Source organism: Eretmochelys imbricata, chromosome 3, assembly GCF_965152235.1.
Source record: "Eretmochelys imbricata isolate rEreImb1 chromosome 3, rEreImb1.hap1, whole genome shotgun sequence".
NCBI lineage: Eukaryota > Metazoa > Chordata > Testudines > Cheloniidae > Eretmochelys > Eretmochelys imbricata.
In genome coordinates this window covers 9,178,959-9,199,711 of record NC_135574.1, presented here as the reverse complement: position 1 = coordinate 9,199,711, position 20,753 = coordinate 9,178,959, and the positions used below count along the sequence as shown (strand labels likewise).

At 40.5% G+C, this 20,753-nt stretch overlaps 1 protein-coding gene across 1 annotated transcript in view; it reads right to left on the bottom strand.

Moving 5' to 3' along the window:
* MSRA (methionine sulfoxide reductase A) overlaps nt 1–20,753 on the bottom strand; it is a 442,222-nt gene that overhangs the window by 120,047 nt on the left and 301,422 nt on the right. Inside the window, exon 5 of the mRNA XM_077812365.1 lies at nt 11,460–11,566. Coding sequence (XP_077668491.1) covers nt 11,460–11,566 — 107 coding nt within the window. The remainder of the gene's footprint in view (nt 1–11,459; nt 11,567–20,753) is intronic.

Here is a 20,753-nt window from a genome sequence, read left to right as displayed (position 1 = left end):
CTTTTTTTGCCTTGGTCTTCACAGACAAGGTCAGCTCCCAGGCTGCTGCACTGGGCAGCAAGTATGGAGAGGAGGTGAGAAGCCCTCAGTGGTGAAAGAACAGGTTACGGACTATTTAGAAAAGCTGGACATACACAAGTCCCTGGGGCTGGATCTAATGCATCCAAGGGTGCTGAGGGTGTAGGCTGATGTGATTGCAGAGCCATTGGCCATTATCTTTGAAAACTCAGGGGGATCGGGGGAGGTCCTCGAAGATTGGAAAAAGGCAAATATAGTGCCCATCTTTAAAAAAGGGAAGGAGGAGAATCCAGGGAAATATAGACCGGTCAGCCTCACCTCAGTCCCTGGAGAAATCATGGAGCAGGTCCTCAAGGAAACCATTTTGAAGCACTTGGAGGAGAGGAAGGTGATCAGGAACAACAGCATGGACTCACCAATGGGAAGTCATGCCTGACCAATCTGATTGCCACAGAGCCAGATAACGGTGGACGTGGTATATCTTGATTTTAGCAAAGCTTTTGATATGGTCTCCCACAGTATCCTTGCCAGCAAGTTAAAAAAGTATGGATTGGATGAATGGACTATAAGGTGGATAGAAAGCTGGCTAGATCGTCGGGCTCAACAGGTAGTGATCAAAGGCTTGAGGTCTAGTTGGCAGCCGATATCAAGTGGAGTGCCCCAAGGGTCTGTCCTTTGAAAAGGTAAACAAGTTCTCCTGCTTTTTCAGCTCTCAATTAGTTTCTTTACTTTAAATAAACTAGTCATTGAACTGAACTAGTTGAACAAACTGAAATGAAGAAAATACTCTCTCTGCACCTGCAGAAAAAGCCACCACTACCAAAGCTGGCTTAGCATTTTAGCAAACTGGCTCCAGGTGCTTAGCCTGTGACTTCCAACAGTTCAGTGGTTTGACTTGCTTTAAAACTTGGCAGCAAATATGCACTGCTTAATATTATTTTCATTATTAAATTTCAATGACTGTAGTAGGTTATAGCAAGTGTAGGCCTTAACATAGCTTGTCAATTTCAAACAACTTTAAATAGGTTTATTTTAAAAAATATTTATTTTAAAAAATAAACCTCTTTTTAATTTAAATATTTAAAAAATCAGATTTTTTTAAAAAGTATCAATTTATTTTCTCTGGAGGTTGGAACCATTAGAGCAAAGAGAAAGTCTTGGGGGGAAATGGGACAGAAAGCAGGAGAACAAAATTAGAGGGAGATACAAAGACAGAGAAGAATTGATTTTGCTACATACTCACAATAGAAAGCTGTAATTTTACGATGAGTCCTGATTCCTGCCCAATCACATTGTTACATATGACTTCAGGTACCAGTAAACTATTGGCTGGTATGTCACTATTCAGCTTGGAGCCCAGAAATATACAACATAATTACTAGCTACAGTTCTAGAGCACCAGAGACTCCAGGCAGTAGGAGCTATTGCAGACAGCAGCCAAAGCAGGACTTTCGGGCATTCAGAGATCTTTCTACATTTTGACCGGACTTTCTCTGCCCTGTGCTGATTGGCTGTTTGTGTCAACCCTCTCTCTCCTCCTCCTTCACAATCCCTTTACCTCAGTTTCTCTCCACATATGCACCTCTTACCCTCTTTGCCCCAGCCTGTCCCCCCCTCTCCCTGTCCTTTCCATTCAGCTTAACCCCTCCCCCACAAAGATCATGGTCCCATTGTTCATTCTGCTGGTGTGTTATACCCGTTCCCCACTCCATGTCTGCCTTGTCTACTTAGAACGTAAGCTCCTTAGGGCAGGGAGTGTCTCCTACTCCAGTGGTCCTCAGCCTTCCCAGACTACTCTACCCCTTTCAGGAGTCTGATTTGTCTTGGTACCCCAAGTTTCACTTCACTTAAAAACTACTGGCTTACAAAATCAGACATAAAAATACTAAAAAGTGTCACAGCACACTATGACTGAAAAATTCCTGACTTTCTCATTTTTACCATATCATTATAAAATAAATCGATTGGAATATAAATATTGTACTTACGTTTCAATGTATGGTATATATAGCAGTATAAATAAGTCATTGTATGAAATTTTAGTTTGTACTGCCTTCGCTAGTGCTTTTAATAAAGCCTATTGTAAAACTAGGCAAATATCTAGATGAGCTGATGTACCCCCTGGAAGACCTCTGCATACCCCCAGAGGTACATATACACCTAGTTGAGAACCACTGTCCTACTCTATGTTTGTACCATGTTTTGCACTCATTCTTGGTTGATCCTTAGGCACTACCATACTAAAGTAAACATGATTAATAAACAATACTCATGAAGTGGATGTGGACACTGCATCCCAGCCTAACTCTGAGACTCAGACACAAATGAACCTTGCTGGTTTGAAATTCGTGCTCTCTTTGGTGCTGGTTTTATACATTTTTTACTCCATCAGTGAAAAACAGGCAGCTGTCAAACTTCACATTGCTCTTCTGGGTACTCTTTTTCCCTCCCTCTTTCTCCTTTTTTGGTTTATATTTTTTAAATAACGATTTCCCCACATATTACACTGTATATTAAAGACTGCACATACCAGAATGATCCCATGGACGTAAAAGAGAAAACTTCTACGGTGATCTACACTATCACACAAACCATGACCAGTACTGAGGTAGATGGACAAATGTTTGAGCAAAGATTGGAGATTTTGACTATGGGCCTGATCCTGCAAAGTGCTGAGCACATTTAAGAGTTGGCAATGCTGACCACCTCCCAGAAAGCATTTAGCATCTACCAGGATCAAACCATATGGGTCCAACTCTGAATTTCCTGTGTGCCCGAAACTCCCACTGAACTCACTAGAAGTTTTGGGCATGCAACGAATGCAGAACCAGATGTTTTGGTTTTATATTTTAAGGCTGGGTAAATAATGGAACAAATTCCATGGGCAGTTGCTTGATTTTTTTGTGCACGGTTTGTGCCCCATTTTTGTCACAAACACAAAAACTGAGGTTTGGACAATAAACACCTGTTTGAATAACAATGTAGCATTAGGAATAAACAAACTGGTTTGGATCGAGTAAGAGTTGTTCTGAATAGGGTGACCAGATGTCCCGATTTTACAGGGACAGTCCTGATTTTGGGGTCTTTTTCTTATATAGGCTCCTATTACACCCCATCCCCGTCCTGATTTTTCACACTTGCTGTCTGGTCACCCTAGTTCTGCAGTTTCACCACCAAGCACATTCACATATGTTTAAACAATTGAAAAAACCCAAAACTTCGGTTTCATTTTTTAGCATTGCTGCATCTGAGGTTTCTCCCAGGCTAAAAAAGCTTTTTTTTTAAAAAAAAAAAAAGAGTAGAAATGGCAGGAGGTCCACCAGAAAATGCCTCTTGGGAAGAATTCTTCCACATGTCCTCATCTCACCCCTAACAAGGCAGGCTATGATTTAAAAGCCACTGTACTTATACAATAATAAAATTTAACTTTTTTAAATGTAAAAAGAGGGCAGCTAAATCCTCAGATCCTGTCTTACTTTTTACTTTACTCCAGTAATGGGAGTTTGCTTGAATCAGGTTTTGGGTAAGGAGTCAAGGTTTTGAAGATTTAACCCAAATTGAATGAAATAAAAGCGAGTTATAAGATCCTAAGTTGTTGTAACCCTTACCTTTCTTTATCTCAGACTCCTCTATTTTCTCTCATCGCCACTTGTTATATAATGCTGAACTTAAACAAAGCTCACTGGGAGTAGGAACTGTGTCTATCTGTAAAGCACCATGCTCACTTATGGCACTCTGTAAACAATCATGAATTCAATTATTGAATTTATGTTCGTGGCATTTAATATGCTTATGAAAATTGTAAACTCTGATATAACAAATGTATAACCAAGGGAAGGAAATCTAAAATAATCAACTAGAAGCGAATCAGGATGGTCCACATGACTGGCCTAGCACTACAGAACACATGGTTTGACAGATTACATATGAGGGGCATCTAGTTTCTGTCAATGTTAATGCATGTCTTAATGCTCATAATTTCACTCCCAGGGTCAATCATGGAACTTTAACTTGAAGACTAACTTAATAATCATCTGCCTAAAATGTATAAAAGCATGACGTTTGTATAATGGAGTTGGAATCTTTTCATAAGTTGAAATGTGTAAAGAGCAAGGGAGGAATAAAGTTCCACCAGAAACACATATTCTTAAGGTAAGTTTATTTGATATTTACATTCATTTATACAAGGTCTAGTTTCTAAAAATGGTTTAATGCTCTGTTCAAGTGTTAGCTTGATGCAGTGGCTGGGGACATGTTCACAATGCAATAAAATTAAAAGGCATCTTTGCCAACCTCAGTGACCTTCAACCTAAGCGGATGATTGCAAAAAGAGAAGGTACGGTTTAATATTCTTCATAATCACTAGTCCAAATGCATAACAATAATGGGATATAAAAGTGACTGAATACTCACAAAGGGCTAAGTAAAGGGCCTGGCCCTTACGTAGATGCACAGTGTGTGTACCTGGGGGAAGGGCCAAACAGCAATCTCCCTATGTGCAGCCTGCCTGAGAGCAAGCAACATTTGCAGTCTGCAGTCAGTGGAACAGAATCCGTATGCAATGCATGCTGCACCCAATCCAGGGATGTAGCAACTCTACCTGTGTTCCAGTAAGCTCTGAGAAGCATTTTGATGACTTCCAATGCTCTTCCTGGACCTCCATATTGTCCTCAGTGCCTTTAAGGTACAACTGACCCTACTGTTTAAGCCTGGTTTCAGAGTAAAATCAACTTTATAGTAATAAAAAAAGTTTTTTCCCCACATGTGAGATCCTACAGTGTAGTGATGTAGGGAAGCTTATTAAGAAGTGTAAATCAGATGGATGATGACTGTAGTGCATTTTGTGAGCAATGAAGATACATGTGATATCCTTAATGAAGCTCACATAGCTGCTGGTCATGTGATGACGAAATGCCAAAATAATTGGTGAAAAAAAATATACATCTCACAAGGAAGTCTGGAAGTTGTCAAATTCTTGTGGATAGAATTTCAGCATAGATGAAACCAACAAAGCACAAATGTGGTCTTATTCAGCCAGGACTAGTCATCTCACGGACATGTTTATCTTATTGCTATGAAGTCAATTCCAGGAGACTCATACAAATGCATCATGATATGCCAGGTTCATCCAATTAAAGGTTTTATCCTGGTCCCACAGTCATGTAGAAGTGCAACTAGGAGTGCTATACCAGTTGCTAGTTATCTTTTTACTGGAAGGCGACCATATATTCTGGAAGTGACAATGAAGCCAAGTTTTCTGCTCGTCAGGGTAATATGAGAAGAATTAAGGATTGTTCATTGTAAGCCTTGTCATCCACAGACTCAAATATCTGTGGAATGCACAAACATAGCTATAAAGGGGATATTTATATCAAAGATAAATGGCAAAATAAAATAAAAAAAGCAGCATTTGGGGGATCAAGTTCACTCATTTTCACAAAACTATTTTTGAACGTTGAGTAACCACCGCTGTTCACTTCAGTATTGATGCAAAGATGGGACAAATATTTTCATCTCTGATACTTGAACTTCTGAAGAGGAGTTATCAGATGCTTATGCAACTACTGAAATTCAGAAGCCTTATTAAAAACAATCTTCTACATCCTAAGAAACCTGTAAACAGCCACCTTCTGCCAAGACCAATGTGAACAACCTTCTCCCAGTCATAATACATGATTTGAATCTTTAGAAGACTGTCTGTGTGAAACGATACTCATCAATAATCTCCCTCTAGCTGTCAATGATTTATCACATATAACTGCTCTGAGTAGAAGAAGTGTAAAACCAACTGGTGTAAATTCTTCCAAAAGAAGCAGGAAGACAACCAATGTCACTCAAGCTTCAGGTAGTGATACCAAACAACAGGGCATCTGCTCTAATTGGTTGATGGATGCCCTCCTATGCTGAATATGATAGTATATAAGAAAACATAAAATTCATCCCTGGTGTAATTCTATTAGCTCTTATGGAATTACACCAAGGATGAATTTGGTCCAGTATATTCTTTTTGCTGTTAATTCAATGAGAAATTTTAGACATTTCATTAAATGCTTGGTCTTCAGCTCTAGTCATCTGTCAAAATACTCAAAAACATTAGGCATTTGATGAAATGCCAAGTGAAGTGATAATTTGATCAATGAAAGTTTCAATCATTTACGTGAATGGCTGGTTTGAGAATACCTTAAAATCAAATTTCACCCTAGTCTTCTTTCTTTCATGGAATCCTAGCTATTATGATGGCGGGTGGGGGGTGGGAACACTTACAATGTCATTTAGTCCATCCTCCAGCTAGGGTAGGATGTTTTTCTTCAGTACATCTTTTCTAATGCTTTGCATGTCTACTGTAGTTTTAAGCCTCTCCAGCGATGAAGTTTCAACCACTTTCCTCCAGAGACTGATCTATAGACTAATAGCTCTGGCCATTAGGAAGGTTTTCCCTGATATTCATTCTAAATGTTCATTTGTTTAATTTAATTCCATTACTCCTGGTTATACCGTTGTTTGGTTTTATCTTCTCAGATCAACTTATTGGCTAAGTCACTGAAACCTACATCAGTTTAGGAAGCATATTACATACATAAAGTAACCCCAGCATGTCTTCCACTGTTCTTTCGCAATTAACTTCAGTGGATTCCTGGAAGCCTGCAAACCTGATGCGTGCAGCCTGATTGAACCTAGTAAGATTGCAATTTTGAGGAAAAAAAATCTCTCTCTCCCCACCCTAATTCTGCATCTGGATTATTGCCTAGATAATTCATTTGACAACCAGATCCAAACTCGCAACTGTCTTGAAAATTAAATAACCTTAGGTTCAACTGTATTAAAAAAAAAACCAAACACCTCAGCTTCAGACAAAATGGATTGAAGAGCTAACTCACAGCACATTCATCAAGCTCTGGCCCCCATTTTCTGTTTTTATAATTACACTTACACCTTTGTTACAATTCACTAACAGTGGAACTGTATTATAATACATATTACCATTCACTGACTACCACTGTATGCACTCAATTTCAAAAACAGTCAAAGATGCTTGGCCCCACTACTTATTAATTCCTGGTTGCTGTATTGCCATTTCTCAGCTGTTAAACAGCTGCATGAATCAGCAACAAATGTCACAGCTTAAAATAGATGTGTATATGAGGGACGCTCAGGTTCAACGCACAACCTCATTCTTGCCCCCTGGACTAGTCAAATGTAGACATGTTGCGTACTTAGTATGCTCAAGTTCTGGGAGGAGATCTTCATACTAGTGGACTGTTGAGCAGACTATTAAGCAGAGACTTTGAAGGGCACAGAAGAGCACACTTCTGCAGCTACTGTGTCTTCTGTGCCTTGGAAGGATAATGATTCTGTGCCACCTTATAGGAAATGTGTGTAATTTGAAATGTTGGGTTCTTCGGGACTCGGACAGGGATGCAGAAGGCCTACAGGAAAAATATAGTCTTCTCCCACTTTAAAGCCGGTGTTTTTCAGCATTAAGATAGCAAAATGATGCATAACTTTACTGTTTCACAGGGATAAGAATTGTCATTCACAGGTGTAGCAGTCCCTCTTAAACAGGAGCCTGTCTCTAATGCCTCCACCAGCTGCTTTAGAGAAGTGTAAGAAACCTCATAGTGAGTTGTTGTGGGACATCCCATACTTAAAGGAAGTTTCTTCCTAACTCCCATGAGTTAATGGTTGCCTTACGTCCTGAAGCAGGAGGATTTCTATCCCCAATAAAACCAAAAAAATTTCCTTCAGTGTAACAACATATACAAGATAACATAATGTATACTTGATCCTACATCAGCACAGGCGGCTGGACTAGATAACCGTCCAAGGTTCCATCCAGCCCTACATTTCTACAATTCTGTGGCTCCCTGAAACAATCCACTGTTAATTCTTTTCAAGGTCTCAGCTGGAAAAAAAAAAAAGACAAAAAAAAGGACAGCTAACTGGCCTGAGAACATGTTCCATTATGCAGGGAGATAACAAACAAGACAACTTGGCTTTAATTTAATTACAGTGCCAGCAAATCATGGGTACCACTCACACATATATTGTTGGTACTATACGTTTAGCGTAGTGCAGGATGTGGGGTGCGTCAATGCAGACCTTGGAAAACCAAGCAGTATGCTACACGTAAATGCCCTTTATCTGACTTGATAACGTTTATGGAGATCCATCTGACATAGGCAAAAGTGGCTCAAGCATTGTTGCGCATTTATTGTTCGTAGAACATGAATGTATAAGGAAGTTTACTGTATATATTTACCTTAAAAATAATGCAATGCCAATCAAAGGGAAAAAAGGTTGCTACAAAATATCGGAACGGGTCATGGCTCTCTGAACGACAAGAGATTTACCATAACTACAGTGCGACTGTAGGTGATGTGACAGGCGCTCTGGTAACTGCAGTACATGTTTGTTGAGTAGCAGAGTAATTGACTGAATAGTCCCCTTTTTTAAAGTCACCTTCCCAGTTCAGAAACAAACTATGAAGGATATCAGTTTCATATCTGTGCCTAATTATATTAACACCTGTCAAGGTTCCTCCCCCACTCTGAACTCTAGGGTACAGATGTGGGGACCTGCATGAAAAACCTCCTAAGCTTATCTTTACCAGCTTAGGTCAAAACTTCCCCATGGTACAAAATATTCCACCCTTTGTCCTTGGATTGGCCGCTACCACCACCAAACTAATACTGGTTACTGGGGAAGAGCTGTTTGGACACGTCTTCCCCCCAAAATATTTCCCAAAACCTTGCACCCCACTTCCTGGACAAGGTTTGGTAAAAAGCCTCACCAATTTGCCTAGGTGACTACAGACCCAGACCCTTGGATCTTAAGAACAATGAAAAAGCATTCAGTTTTCTTACAAGAAGACTTTTAATAAAAATAGAAGTAAATAGAAATAAAGAAATCCCCCCTGTAAAATCAGGATGGTAGATACCTTAGAGGGTAATTAGATTCAAAACACAGAGAACCCCTCTAGGCAAAACCTTAAGTTACAAAAAAGATACACAGACAGAAATAGTTATTCTATTCAGCACAGTTCTTTTCTCAGCCATTTAAAGAAATCATAATCTAACACGTACCTAGCTAGATTACTTACTAAAAGTTCTAAGACTCCATTCCTGGTCTATCCCCGGCAAAGACAGAATATAGACAGACACACAGACCCTTTGTTTCTCTCCCTCCTCCCCGCTTTTGAAAGTGTCTTGTCTCCTCATTGGTCATTTTGGTCAGGTGCCAGCAAGGTTACCTTTAGCTTCTTAACCCTTTACAGGTGAGAGGACTTTTCCTCTGGCCAGGAGGGATTTCAAAGGGGTTTACCCTTCCCTTTATATTTATGACAACACCCTAATTAGACTGATTTTTATAAACTGTGCCATTAGGAAATTCTACTATAGAGATGTCAGTTCACATAGCATTATGTTATATTGTTTCGTATAGGGGTCTTGGTTTCAGATTAGTATCCGTTTGGTGAGACTCACAGCTTTGGGAGAGCAAACAGAAAGTTGTAAGACTCATACTGTGATATGGCTCCACTGCTGTGAGCAGAAGAGAAAAGAAAGTAAGTTGGAAAAGGCCTGGGTCCAAAGTAACAATAAGTAGCATGAAGTTCTGTAAGGTATAGATGAAGAATGAAACTTCAGCAGCCACTTTGTCCACAGAGAGAGAACCTCAAGCGGCTTCAGAGCTATACTTACGTGGGTGCCACTATTACAAAAATATAGAAGCAATTGTACACAATTTGCATGCACAGTTACTAAGGTGCTAGCAGCCATTTGGAAATTGGTTATTTGCATGTTCAAAGCAGTGATTTTCATATCAGACCATGGCAATTGCATATGCAAAGTAGTCAATTGTATGCATAATTTTGGGCACAAAATTAGTATATGCAGAGTTATAAAAATCAGACCCACTACATATAGCTCAATAGCTACAGCCTCCCATTCAGACTAGCATATACTTCTGATTTGTCTTTTATTCCTTAATACTTCAGCTCCCTACTGTATTTATACTAAATATTCTTGAAGGACTTCTGTCTTTCTATTTTATCTACCAGCACCTCTAAAACACCTATCACCATAATACCTAAGTACTAGTTCTCCAATATTCTTGTTCTTTAACATAATCATCCTCTAGTGAGTGCCCTGTGTAAGTGACATGATCTTTCTTCCTGGAGGGGAAATGCGAAAGGTGCCATTCTCTTAGCACCACTTGCTAGCTAATCTGCAATTGCATTATGTCATAACTGCTTAATAGCAGATTACTCCATAATTGCCCATTACAGGAATTTAGATACCCTCCTCTGCAGCCTCTGGTTCTGGTCACTATCAAACACCAGATATTGTACTGGCTAGATGTCTAGGCTGATCTGGTAGCAATTCCTGTGTTCCTACATCACAAGAAGCTGTATGTTCTAGACAGAGATGTTGAGTGATGTTCTAAATGCTGTCACAGTGGAGAAATACTGTATGGAGGAAAACTGGAGAGAGAGAAACCTAAAACATTAATATCATTCTACAGTGATATCTTGTACCATTAATTGCAACACTTGGATTGTGAACTTAGCTTTCATAGTAGGACACCATTTAGGTCAACTGTTCAAAAGGACACATACACAGTCAACATTTTTCCAAAAAAAAAAAATCTGGATCTTGAAAGAAAAAGATTGTCAGACCCTTCGTAGCTTTTTCTAAGATATAGTAATTCTGCTGCCTTTTGTCGATCTGAGTCCTATAGGATCTCTTATGATAGGCAAAGCCAGAACCCAAATGTCATTAATTCATATGGGAACGTTCACTGGAGCTGCTGAAGTTGAAAGAGTCTATAGTCTTTCTCTCTACCTCTCACATTAAACAAATCGTGTGTTGTCTAATGTCAACACAGAGCGTCTCCCTAAGTCGTACGATAGACTGTAAGTCTCCCTCAAGTCATACCTGGTCTAAGCAGGTATGGAATAGACTGCCGAGTACACTACAGATACATTTTAAAGATTGAAAAACACACAATTAGAGATGACCCTGAGAGGCAGAGTTCTAATCTGGATCCAAACTAACCCAAATTCCATGAGTGCTTGGATTTGAGATTTGCTTTGAACCATTACAGGAATAGGGGCCAACTGCAAAGTTGAGATTTGGACAGCCCTGTGGTCCCTGGGTTTTGTTTTGGCACATCCACATAGTCTGTATTTTAAGACTAAAACATTGATATTTTCTACCAGAACAAGTAGCTAAACAATTCAGCACAAAGCCACCAAGATGATTCACAAAAACTTTTATAACAATTCAAACTTAAACCTTAAAATCAACACAACATCCAGTGAATAGTGAAAGGAACAATACACAGCAAACACACAGAACATGAGCTCACCTTCTGTGCTCATTCCCAATTTCCCTTCACCTTTGACCATGCACAGGCTAATTCCACACCCTATTCAATATTACCTTTTGATAATCCTCTTTAGATCTCAGAGCAGCTTCCATCTGTTCCTGAGAGAACGTGTAGATGGCTGAGCGATACTGTGTGCCAAAGTCATTACCTTGCCGCATTCCTGGGGAGAGAGGAAGCACACTGAGCCATTAGGATCATGCTTCTTATCTAATAGGATTGCAGTGTAAAGATTCAATAGACCTAATTTTAACAGATTCCATGCATCTGGACTAGCTGATTCTCTATTTCTCCACAGTCTTTTGTGGGCCTATACAATTGGTATTTTTAGCAACTCCATTCCTTTCTTGCTTAAATAGACATGAAGTGATTCTATTTTGAGATCTCCATTTAAATGGGATCTACATTAAATATAAGCATATTATGTTTTGGTAAATCACATAAGCAGTCAAATACAGATGTAAAGCCTTAAAAACATCACTGAGCTAGGGACATATTATGTGCTTAGTTCATTTTACTGCAATCAAGATACTCCTAAAATACTTATTTTGCATCACGCAAACAACTCAAAGCTTTTTTGTTTTGACAAGTGCTCAAAAATTTCCCTCAAATGAAGGATTAAATTTTGCTGAGGAAAAAGTTTTCAATGCACTGGAAGAGGCTGGCAACCTGGTTTAAAAAATGTTGATCATCTTGTAAAAAAACGTTCAGTGTATTTTGCTGAGTCATAGCTACAGCCCGCTCATTGCCTTACCCGGAAGTAAGGGAGATGGGAATGACCCTTGAGAGAGGAAGAATCTAGTATGTGGGCTGAGCAAACCCTTGAGGTGGAATCCTGTAAGGAGTAAAGCCTGGCGAGAAGGCTTGGCTGGATTTTGTGCTGTTTCATATTGAATTCCTTTTGGGAATAAAACCAAGCACTCAGCATCTTATCGCTCAAATCGCCATTAATTGGGACCTGACTGAAAGACAGGCAGTTGGAAGAGGGTGTCAATTAACTGAGTAGAGATACATCTGAGGGGCTAATTGGGTGGAAGTAACCTCCCCTCCCCCAGCAGCTGGGACTATATAAACAGACAAGAAGGAAGTGCTTGGAAGGAGAGTAGGAAGCCTGAAGGGAGAAAGCAGTAGCAAGCCTGGCAACTGTACCCTTCTCCCAGTGCAAGTGGGGGAAGCTGGCTCCTAATTGTAAATAGGATGTAAATAATGCTCTAGGCTGTGGCCTGCTGAAGGGATATAACAAAGCACAGTGGTGTTTCATGAGACCTGGAGTTGTGGTGGTTAGTTACTGATGCTGGAAAGGCCTAGTATTTAAGATTTTGTATTAGAGCAAGTAGGGAAAGGCACAAACACCAAGGTATTCAAGAGGTCTCCACAGTAAGAGTACCTTTGCAACGTACATGCATTAATTTGACAAAGAATATCGGCAAAGTAAAGGACACTTAATGCTAATATAAGACCAAATCCCAGTGGTAGATAGTCAATAGCTTCAAGGATTTGGCCTTCAGAGGCTCAATCCTGTAAATGTGTACATACACGAACAATTTTATTCAGTGGAATAGTCCCTTTACTCTTTCACACGAGTAGCCCATTCCATGGGGCTAGTTGTGTGAGTAGAGTGACTCATATACATGTTTGCAGGATCAAGGTTAGCTTCTGTCTGCTAAATTTAAAAATAATGGGCTGAATCCTAATATCCTTTGTCATAAATATAAAGGGAAGGGTAAACCCCTTTGAAATCCCTCCTGGCCAGGGGAAAGCTCCTCTCACCTGTAAAGGGTTAAGAAGCTAAAGGTAACCTCGCTGGCACCTGACCAAAATGACCAATGAGGAGACAAGATACTTTCAAAAGCTGGGAGGAGGGAGAGAAACAAAGGGTCTGTGTCAGTCTGTATGCTGGTCTTGGCCAGGGATAGACCAGGAATGGAGTCTTAGAACTTTTAGTAAGTAATCTAGCTAGGTATGTGTTAGATTATGATTTCTTTAAATGGCTGAGAAAAGAATTGTGCTGAATAGAATAACTATTTCTGTCTGTGTATCTTTTTTGTAACTTAAGGTTTTGCCTAGAGGGGTTCTCTATGTTTTTGAATCTAATTACCCTGTAAGATATCTACCATCCTGATTTTACAGGGGGGATTTCTTTATTTCTATTTACTTCTATTTTTTATTAAAAGTCTTCTTGTAAAAACTGAATGCTTTTTCATTGTTCTCAGATCCAAGGGTTTGGGTCTGTGGTCACCTATGCAAATTGGTGAGGCTTTTTATCCAACATTTCCCAGGAAAGGGGGGGTGCAAGTGTTGGGAGGATTGTTCATTGTTCTTAAGATCCAAGGGTCTGGGTCTGTAGTCACCTAGGCAAATTGGTGAGGCTTTTTACCAAACCTTGCCCAGGAAGTGGGGTGCAGGGTTTTGGGAAGTATTTTGGGGGGAAAGACGCGTCCAAACAGCTCTTCCCCAGTAACCAGTATTAGTTTGGTGGTGGTAGCGGCCAGTCCAAGGACAACGGGTGGGAATATTTTGTACCTTGGGGAAGTTTTGACCTAAGCTGGTAAAGATAAGCTTAGGAGGTTTTTTCATGCAGGTCCCCACATCTGTACCCTAGAGTTCAGAGTGGGGGAGGAACCTTGACATCCTTTCATAGAATCATAGGACTGGAAGGGACCTCGAGAGGTCTTCTAGTCCAGTCTCCTGCACTCAAGGCCGGACTACGTATTATCTTCTAGACCATCCCTGGCAGGTGTTTGTCTAACCTGCTTTTAAAAATCTCCAATGACAGAGATTCCACAACCTCCCTAGGCAAGTTATTCCAGTGCTTAATTACCTTGACAGGAAGTTTTTCCTAATGTCCAACCTAAACACCCTTGCTGCAATTTAAGCCCACTGCTTCTTGTCCTATCCTCAGAGGTTAAAGAGAACAATTTTTCTTTCTCCTCCTTGTAACAACCATTTATGTACTTGAAAACTGTTATCATGTTCCACCATCCGTCTTCTCTTTGCCAGACTAAACAAACCCAATCTTCCCTCATAGATCATGTTTCCTAGACCTTTAATAATTTTTTTTGCCCTTATCTGAACTGTCCCCAGTTTGTCCACATCTTTCCTGAAATGTGGCACCCAGAATTCTAGTTGAGACCTAAATAACACAGAGCAGAGCGGAAGAATTACTTTTATTGTCTTGCTTACAACACTCCTGCTAATACATCTCAGATTGATGTTTGGTTTTTTGCAACGGTATTACACTGTTGACTCATAGTTAGTCACTTATCACCTCCAGATCCCTCCAGTCATAGTTAGTCACTGTCACCTCCAGTCACTATCACTAGTTACACTATCACCTCCAGATCCCTTTCTACAGTACTCCTTCCTTAGCAGTCCTTTCCCAGTGTGTAGATGTAGCAACGGATTGTTCCTTCCTAAGAGGACTACTTTGCATTTCTCCTTATTAAAGTTCATCCCATTTACTTCAGACCATTTCTCCAGTTTGTCCAGATTATTTTGAATTTTAATCCTATCTTCCAAAGTACTTGAAACCTCTCCCATCTTGGTATTGTCCACAAACTTTATAAATGTACTCTCTATTCCAGTGATTCTCCAACTGTGGGTCGGGACCCTGATGTGAGTCGTGACCCAGTTTTAATGGGGTGGCCAGGGCTGGCATTCGATTTGCTGGGGCCAGGGCTGAAGCCCAAGCCCCACCACCTGGGGCCAAAGCCCGAGCTCCACTGCCAAGGGCCAAAGCTCAAGACCAAGCCCCTCCGCCTGAGGACAAAGCCTGAGCCCCACTGCCAAGGGCCAAAGCTCAAGACCAAGCCCCGCTGCCTGCTGCTGAAGCTTGAAGGCTTCAGCCCTCGGTGGCAGGACTCAGGTTACAGGCCCAACACCTGGGGCTGAAGCCCTTGGGTTTTGGTTCTGATCCCCCTGATCCTCGGAGCAGTGAGGTTCGGGCTTTGGCTCTCCTGCCCAGGGCGGCAGGACTCAAGCTTCAGCTTTGGCCCTCCCGCCCAGGGCAGTGGGACTCAGGTGGGCTCAGTCTTCAATCCCGCCTCCTCGGGTCTTGTAGTAATTTTTGTGTCAGAAGGGGGTCACAGTGCAAGGAAGTTTGAGAACCCCTGCTCTATGTGATTGTCTAAATCATTGAAGAAGATATTGAACAGAACCAGAACTAATCCCTGTGGGACCCGACTTGATATGTCCTTCTAGCTTAACTGTGAACCACTGATGATTACTCTCTGGGAATGGTTTTCCAACAAGTTTTGCACCCACCTCATTGTAGCTCCATCTAGGTTGCATTTCCCTAGTTTGTTTATGAGACGGTCACATGGGACAGTATCAAAAGCCTTACTAAACTCAAGATATACCACACATCTACCGCTTTCCCCCATCCACAAGGCTTGTTACCCTGTCAAAGAAAGCTGTCAGGTTGGTTTGACACAATTTGTTCTTGAGAAATTCATGCTGACTGTTACTTATCACCTTATTATCTTTGAGGTGCCTGCAAATGTATTGCTTAATTATTTGCTCCATTATTTTTCCAGGTACTGTGCACTGAAGTTAAGCTGACTGGTCTGTAATTCCCCAGGTTGTCCTTATTCCCCTTTTTATAGATGGGCACAATATTTGCCCTTTTCCAGTCTCTGGAATCTCACACATCTTCCATGACTTTTTGAAGATAATCACTAATGGCTCAGCTGCCTCCTCAGTCATCTCCTTGAGTATTCTAGGATGCATTTCATCAGGCCCTGGTGACTTGAAAACATCTAACTTGTCTAAGTAATTTTTAATTTGTTCTTTCCCTATTTTAGCCTCTGATCCTACCTCATTCTCACTGGCATTCATTAAGTGAGAGGTCCAATTGCTACTAAACATTCTGGTGAAAACTGAAACAAAAGTCACTTAGCACTTCTGCCATTTCCTCATTTTCTGTTATTTCCCCCCTCCTCATTTTCTCAGTCCTTACTCAGTAAAATCTGAATAAAGACTTAAGGATTTGACCTAATACAAATTACTACTTATAATTAATTATTAATAAACTACAATAAGGCTGTTCATCATATATTAAAATATATTCCCATTTTAACTCCCTTATTCCTGCTAAGAAGCAGAACAAAATCTTTAAAAAGCAGTACAATTACAAATATCAGATACAGTCTGGCTAAAATATTTCACGAACTAACAGAGGTAGTGCCATTTTAAAGGCTGCCTCTGGATGGTGACAGCAAGTATAAAGGCAAAGGCTTGAAAAAAGTCATGTTTTCAGTTTTTGTTTTTTAAGTGGTGGGGGGAAACTGATATAATTATAGTCTTCATAGACTGCTTAATAGTATATTCTAATAGATAGTGCATATGTTGCTCAGTTAATTGGCAAAGTTATGTGTGTGAGGATGTCTTAAAAATACGGTGCTGATGAAAGTGGCAATGGTTCAACTCAGGCATAGTACAGATACATGCTGGGCAAGTTTCCTCATGCAGCCAGCTTTGCCAATATAACTAATTCCCATGTGACACTCAGATAAAGAAGTCAGCACTATACAAAAATCAGTGCAACCCATGTAAAAATGGATTCAAAACTGGCTAAGTGGTAGATCACAAACAATTAATATAAATGGGGAATTGTCATCCAATGGAGTTGTTTCTAGACGCATCAACAGGGATATGTTCTTGACTCAGTGCTATTCAATAACTTTATCAATGATCTACAAGAAAATAAAATCACTGGTCAAATTTGCAGGTAACACAATAATTTGTGTAGTGGTAAATACTTATGGGACTGGTCAGTTATACCATCTAACCTGGTTTGCTTGGAAGTGGGGGCTCATTTGAACAACATACATTTTAACACAGTCTAATGCAAGGTCATATATCTAGGAGGAAAAAGAATGTAGGTCAAACTTATAAGATAGGGAACTGTGACCTAGAAAGCAAAAGGACTTAAGGGATCGTTGAACATGAGCACTGAACGCATCCAATGAAGTGAGCTGTAGCTCACGAAAGCTTATGCTCAAATAAATTTGTTAGTCTCTACGGTGCCACAAGTACTCCTTTTCTTTTTGCAGTTAGGTACTGTAACTAAGAAGGCAAATGAGCTCCCTGAATGTATAAATAGGGTAATATTAACGAGGGTGGTGTTATAAACTACTTATACAACTTTAGTGAGACCATTACTAGTTATACCACGTTCTGTTCAGGCATTCACATTTCAGAAAGGATGTTCAAAAATTGGAAAGTGTTCAGAAAAGAGCTACAAAAATAATTCGAGGACTAAAAGACATGCTTTATTGTGAGAGACTGAAGAAGCTCAATCAATTGAGTTGATCAAAGAGAAGGTTAAGAAATGTCTTGATCACAGTCTACAAGTACCTGCATGGGGAAGAGATTTCTGATAGCAAACAGGTCTTTAATCTAGCAGAAAAGGGCATAGAAAGATCCAGTGGTTGAAAGCTGAAGCTAGACAAATTCAGATGACAAATAAGGCATACATTTTAACAGTGGGGCTAATTAACCTCTGGCACAACCTACCTATGGATATGGTGTGTTTTCCATTACCTGAAGTCTTTAAATCAAGACAGAGTGTCTTCCTAAAGATATACCATAGTTCAAACAGAAGTTATGGGCTTGATGCAGAAATTATTGGATGAGGGGTTTTGGTTTGTATTGTGCAGAAGGTCAGAGTAGGTGACCACAATGGTCCCTTCTCACCTTGAAATCTATGAACTCAGCTTGCCTTGTACCGCCACCTGCTAGCACAGACAAGGGCCTCTCCTGAACAGGAATTGTCAGTCATACTAGTAGCTTTGTAATGTGACCAATTACCCACTAAGTTCTAGACAACTTATTTTCTCCTGTAAGTTAAATAGATTTGTACCTAGGTCTCCAGAGGTGAAAAGCTAATGCATTAGTGTAGCGGGGTGGACACCCAATTGGGCCCAGAGGGGTTTAAGATAGCCCTGGGAGAGGGCTGGGGCAGTGGAAGAGCTGGGCTGATTGGCAGAGCAGCTGTAGCTGGGGGCCACGCCCCAAACAGACCCAGCGGGCCTTATAAAAGCCAGGAGCAGAAGAGCACTCTCTTGCTAGCTCTGAGAGGGAGGGAGCTGGCTGTAGAGACCCAAATAGAGGATCTAGTTTGGAGTAGGGCTGGGGAAAGGCCAAGGGAGCTGGGGAGCTCTGGCCTAGGAAAGACCCAGACTGCAGGCCTGGGGTGGTCTATTAGGTACAGGGGTTGCAGGGGCAGCCATGGGTAGGCAGAGACAGCAGGTCCAAACCCAACCTTGCCTGTGATGAGTGGCTCATACTGCAATCTGCCCCAGGGTGTGGGGGCTAGCTGGTGACTGGCAGGAGCCTATGACTGAGGCGAGGTAGGGATAGTGGGTGGGGGATTCCCCTGGGAGTGGAAGACCTAGAACTGTGGGGTACTGCTAGGGGGCAGCACCCAGTGAAAGGGGCACTGAGCTCCTGGGCGGGATATGGGAGCCAGCAGCAAGGTGAGACACTGGCCTGAAGAGGGTGCTCTTGAGGCTGGAATGCTAATTCCCTGAGACGACCAGCAGGAGGTGCTGCTGGTGAGTCTGCGCTGTTACAATTAGCCAACTGTGCCCTGTAGATGACCTAATTCTAAGGTATAACACAGATTCTGTGTAGAGATCCATATATCTCTCACGGGTTGCTGCTGATATTGTTATTTCTAATGTATTTTATATGTGCAACCTTTGTTGTCAAGGGAGCATCACTGATTTTTAAAGCCCTTTGGCAACTATTACTTGTTGAAATCCATTAATTCACTGTGTAACAAACAAGGCAAGAAATTCAATTTACTAAACAACTGCTGTAGGATGATTGAGCTTAATAATCCTGTCTTTGCTTAAGAGAAGATATACTAAATCAAAAAATAATGTGAAATGTGCTATTTAAGTATACCACAATGTCATCTGTGGTTAACTCTGCTCTCTTTTCTGAGCAGAGTCTTAATTGCTTTGTCCATTATGACATTACAGCTCTCACTCTTTCTGTCAACATAATAATATACTGTGTATATGTAAGACTTCAGATATGAATTCAAAAATATCAACAATTAATCTAATAGAAATGCTAACACTATTGGAAGAGACTTTGTCCTGGTAATTCCAAAGCAGGTCTTATTTTAGCTTTTTTTTAACTCTGCCATTGATTCTAGCAAAACCAATGCTTTATACATGTGACATTTAAAATGAAGTTTTGGTTAAGGTAATCACAAACTGAACATAAGTCAACAATGCGAAAAAAAACTAATACCATTCCAGGGTGTATTAACAGGAGTGTCATATTTAAGACACGGGAGGTAATTGTTCTACTTGGCACTGGTAAGGCCTCAGTGTGAATACTATGTCCAATTTTGGGCACCGCATTTTAGGAAAGATATGGACAAATTGGGGAGAGTTCAGAGGAGAGCAACAGCAATGATAAAAGGTTCAGAAAACATGACCCATGAGGAAAGGTTTTAAAAAGCTGCGTATGTTCAATCTTGAGAAAAGCAGACTGAGGGGAAAAAAGTGTTCCTCTTTATAATAGACCTTAACATATTTCAAGGTGATTGATTGTTCTCCATATCCACTGAAGATAGGACAAGAAATAATGGTCTTAATCTACAGCAAGAGATTTAGATTAGATATTAAGTAAAAGAGCATAAACCAACCAAATCATTGAAAATCATTGTACCACTTGTGCCTTTTCCTTATTTTAGTGGCTGACCATACAAATAGAACTTCTTTCACCTATCTGAAACATGTCATAGAACAAACTGTCAGAGGGGTAGCCATGTTAGTCTGTATCCACAAAAACAATGAGGAGTCTGGTGGCACTTAAAAGACTAACAGATTTATTTGGGCATAAGCTTTTGTGGGTAAAAAACCACTTCAGATGCATGGAGTGAAAATTACAGATACAAGCATAAATACACTGGCACATGACGAGAAGTTACCTTACAAATGGAGAACCAGTGATGACCAGGCCAATTCAATCACGGGGGATGTGGTCCACTCCCAATAACTGAGGAGGAGGTGTCCAAAACAAATCAGTGTTCTTTGACTGGATGGAATTTTATACTATATCTGAGATGAATACTCTCCAAAACTCATCTGTATGACAGGTTAATGCTTCTAAAATCATTTTAGATTCTTCCTGGCTTCAGAGAAACCATATAGCCCATAATACCTAATTGCCTTCTCTGATAACTGGCTCTGTGGACAAGGGGAAAGCAGTGGACGTGTTATTCCTTGACTTTAGCAAAGCTTTTGACGCAGTCTCCCACAGTATTCTTGCCAGCAAGTTAAAGTAGTATGGGCTGGATGAACAGACTATAAGGTGGATAGAAAGCTGGC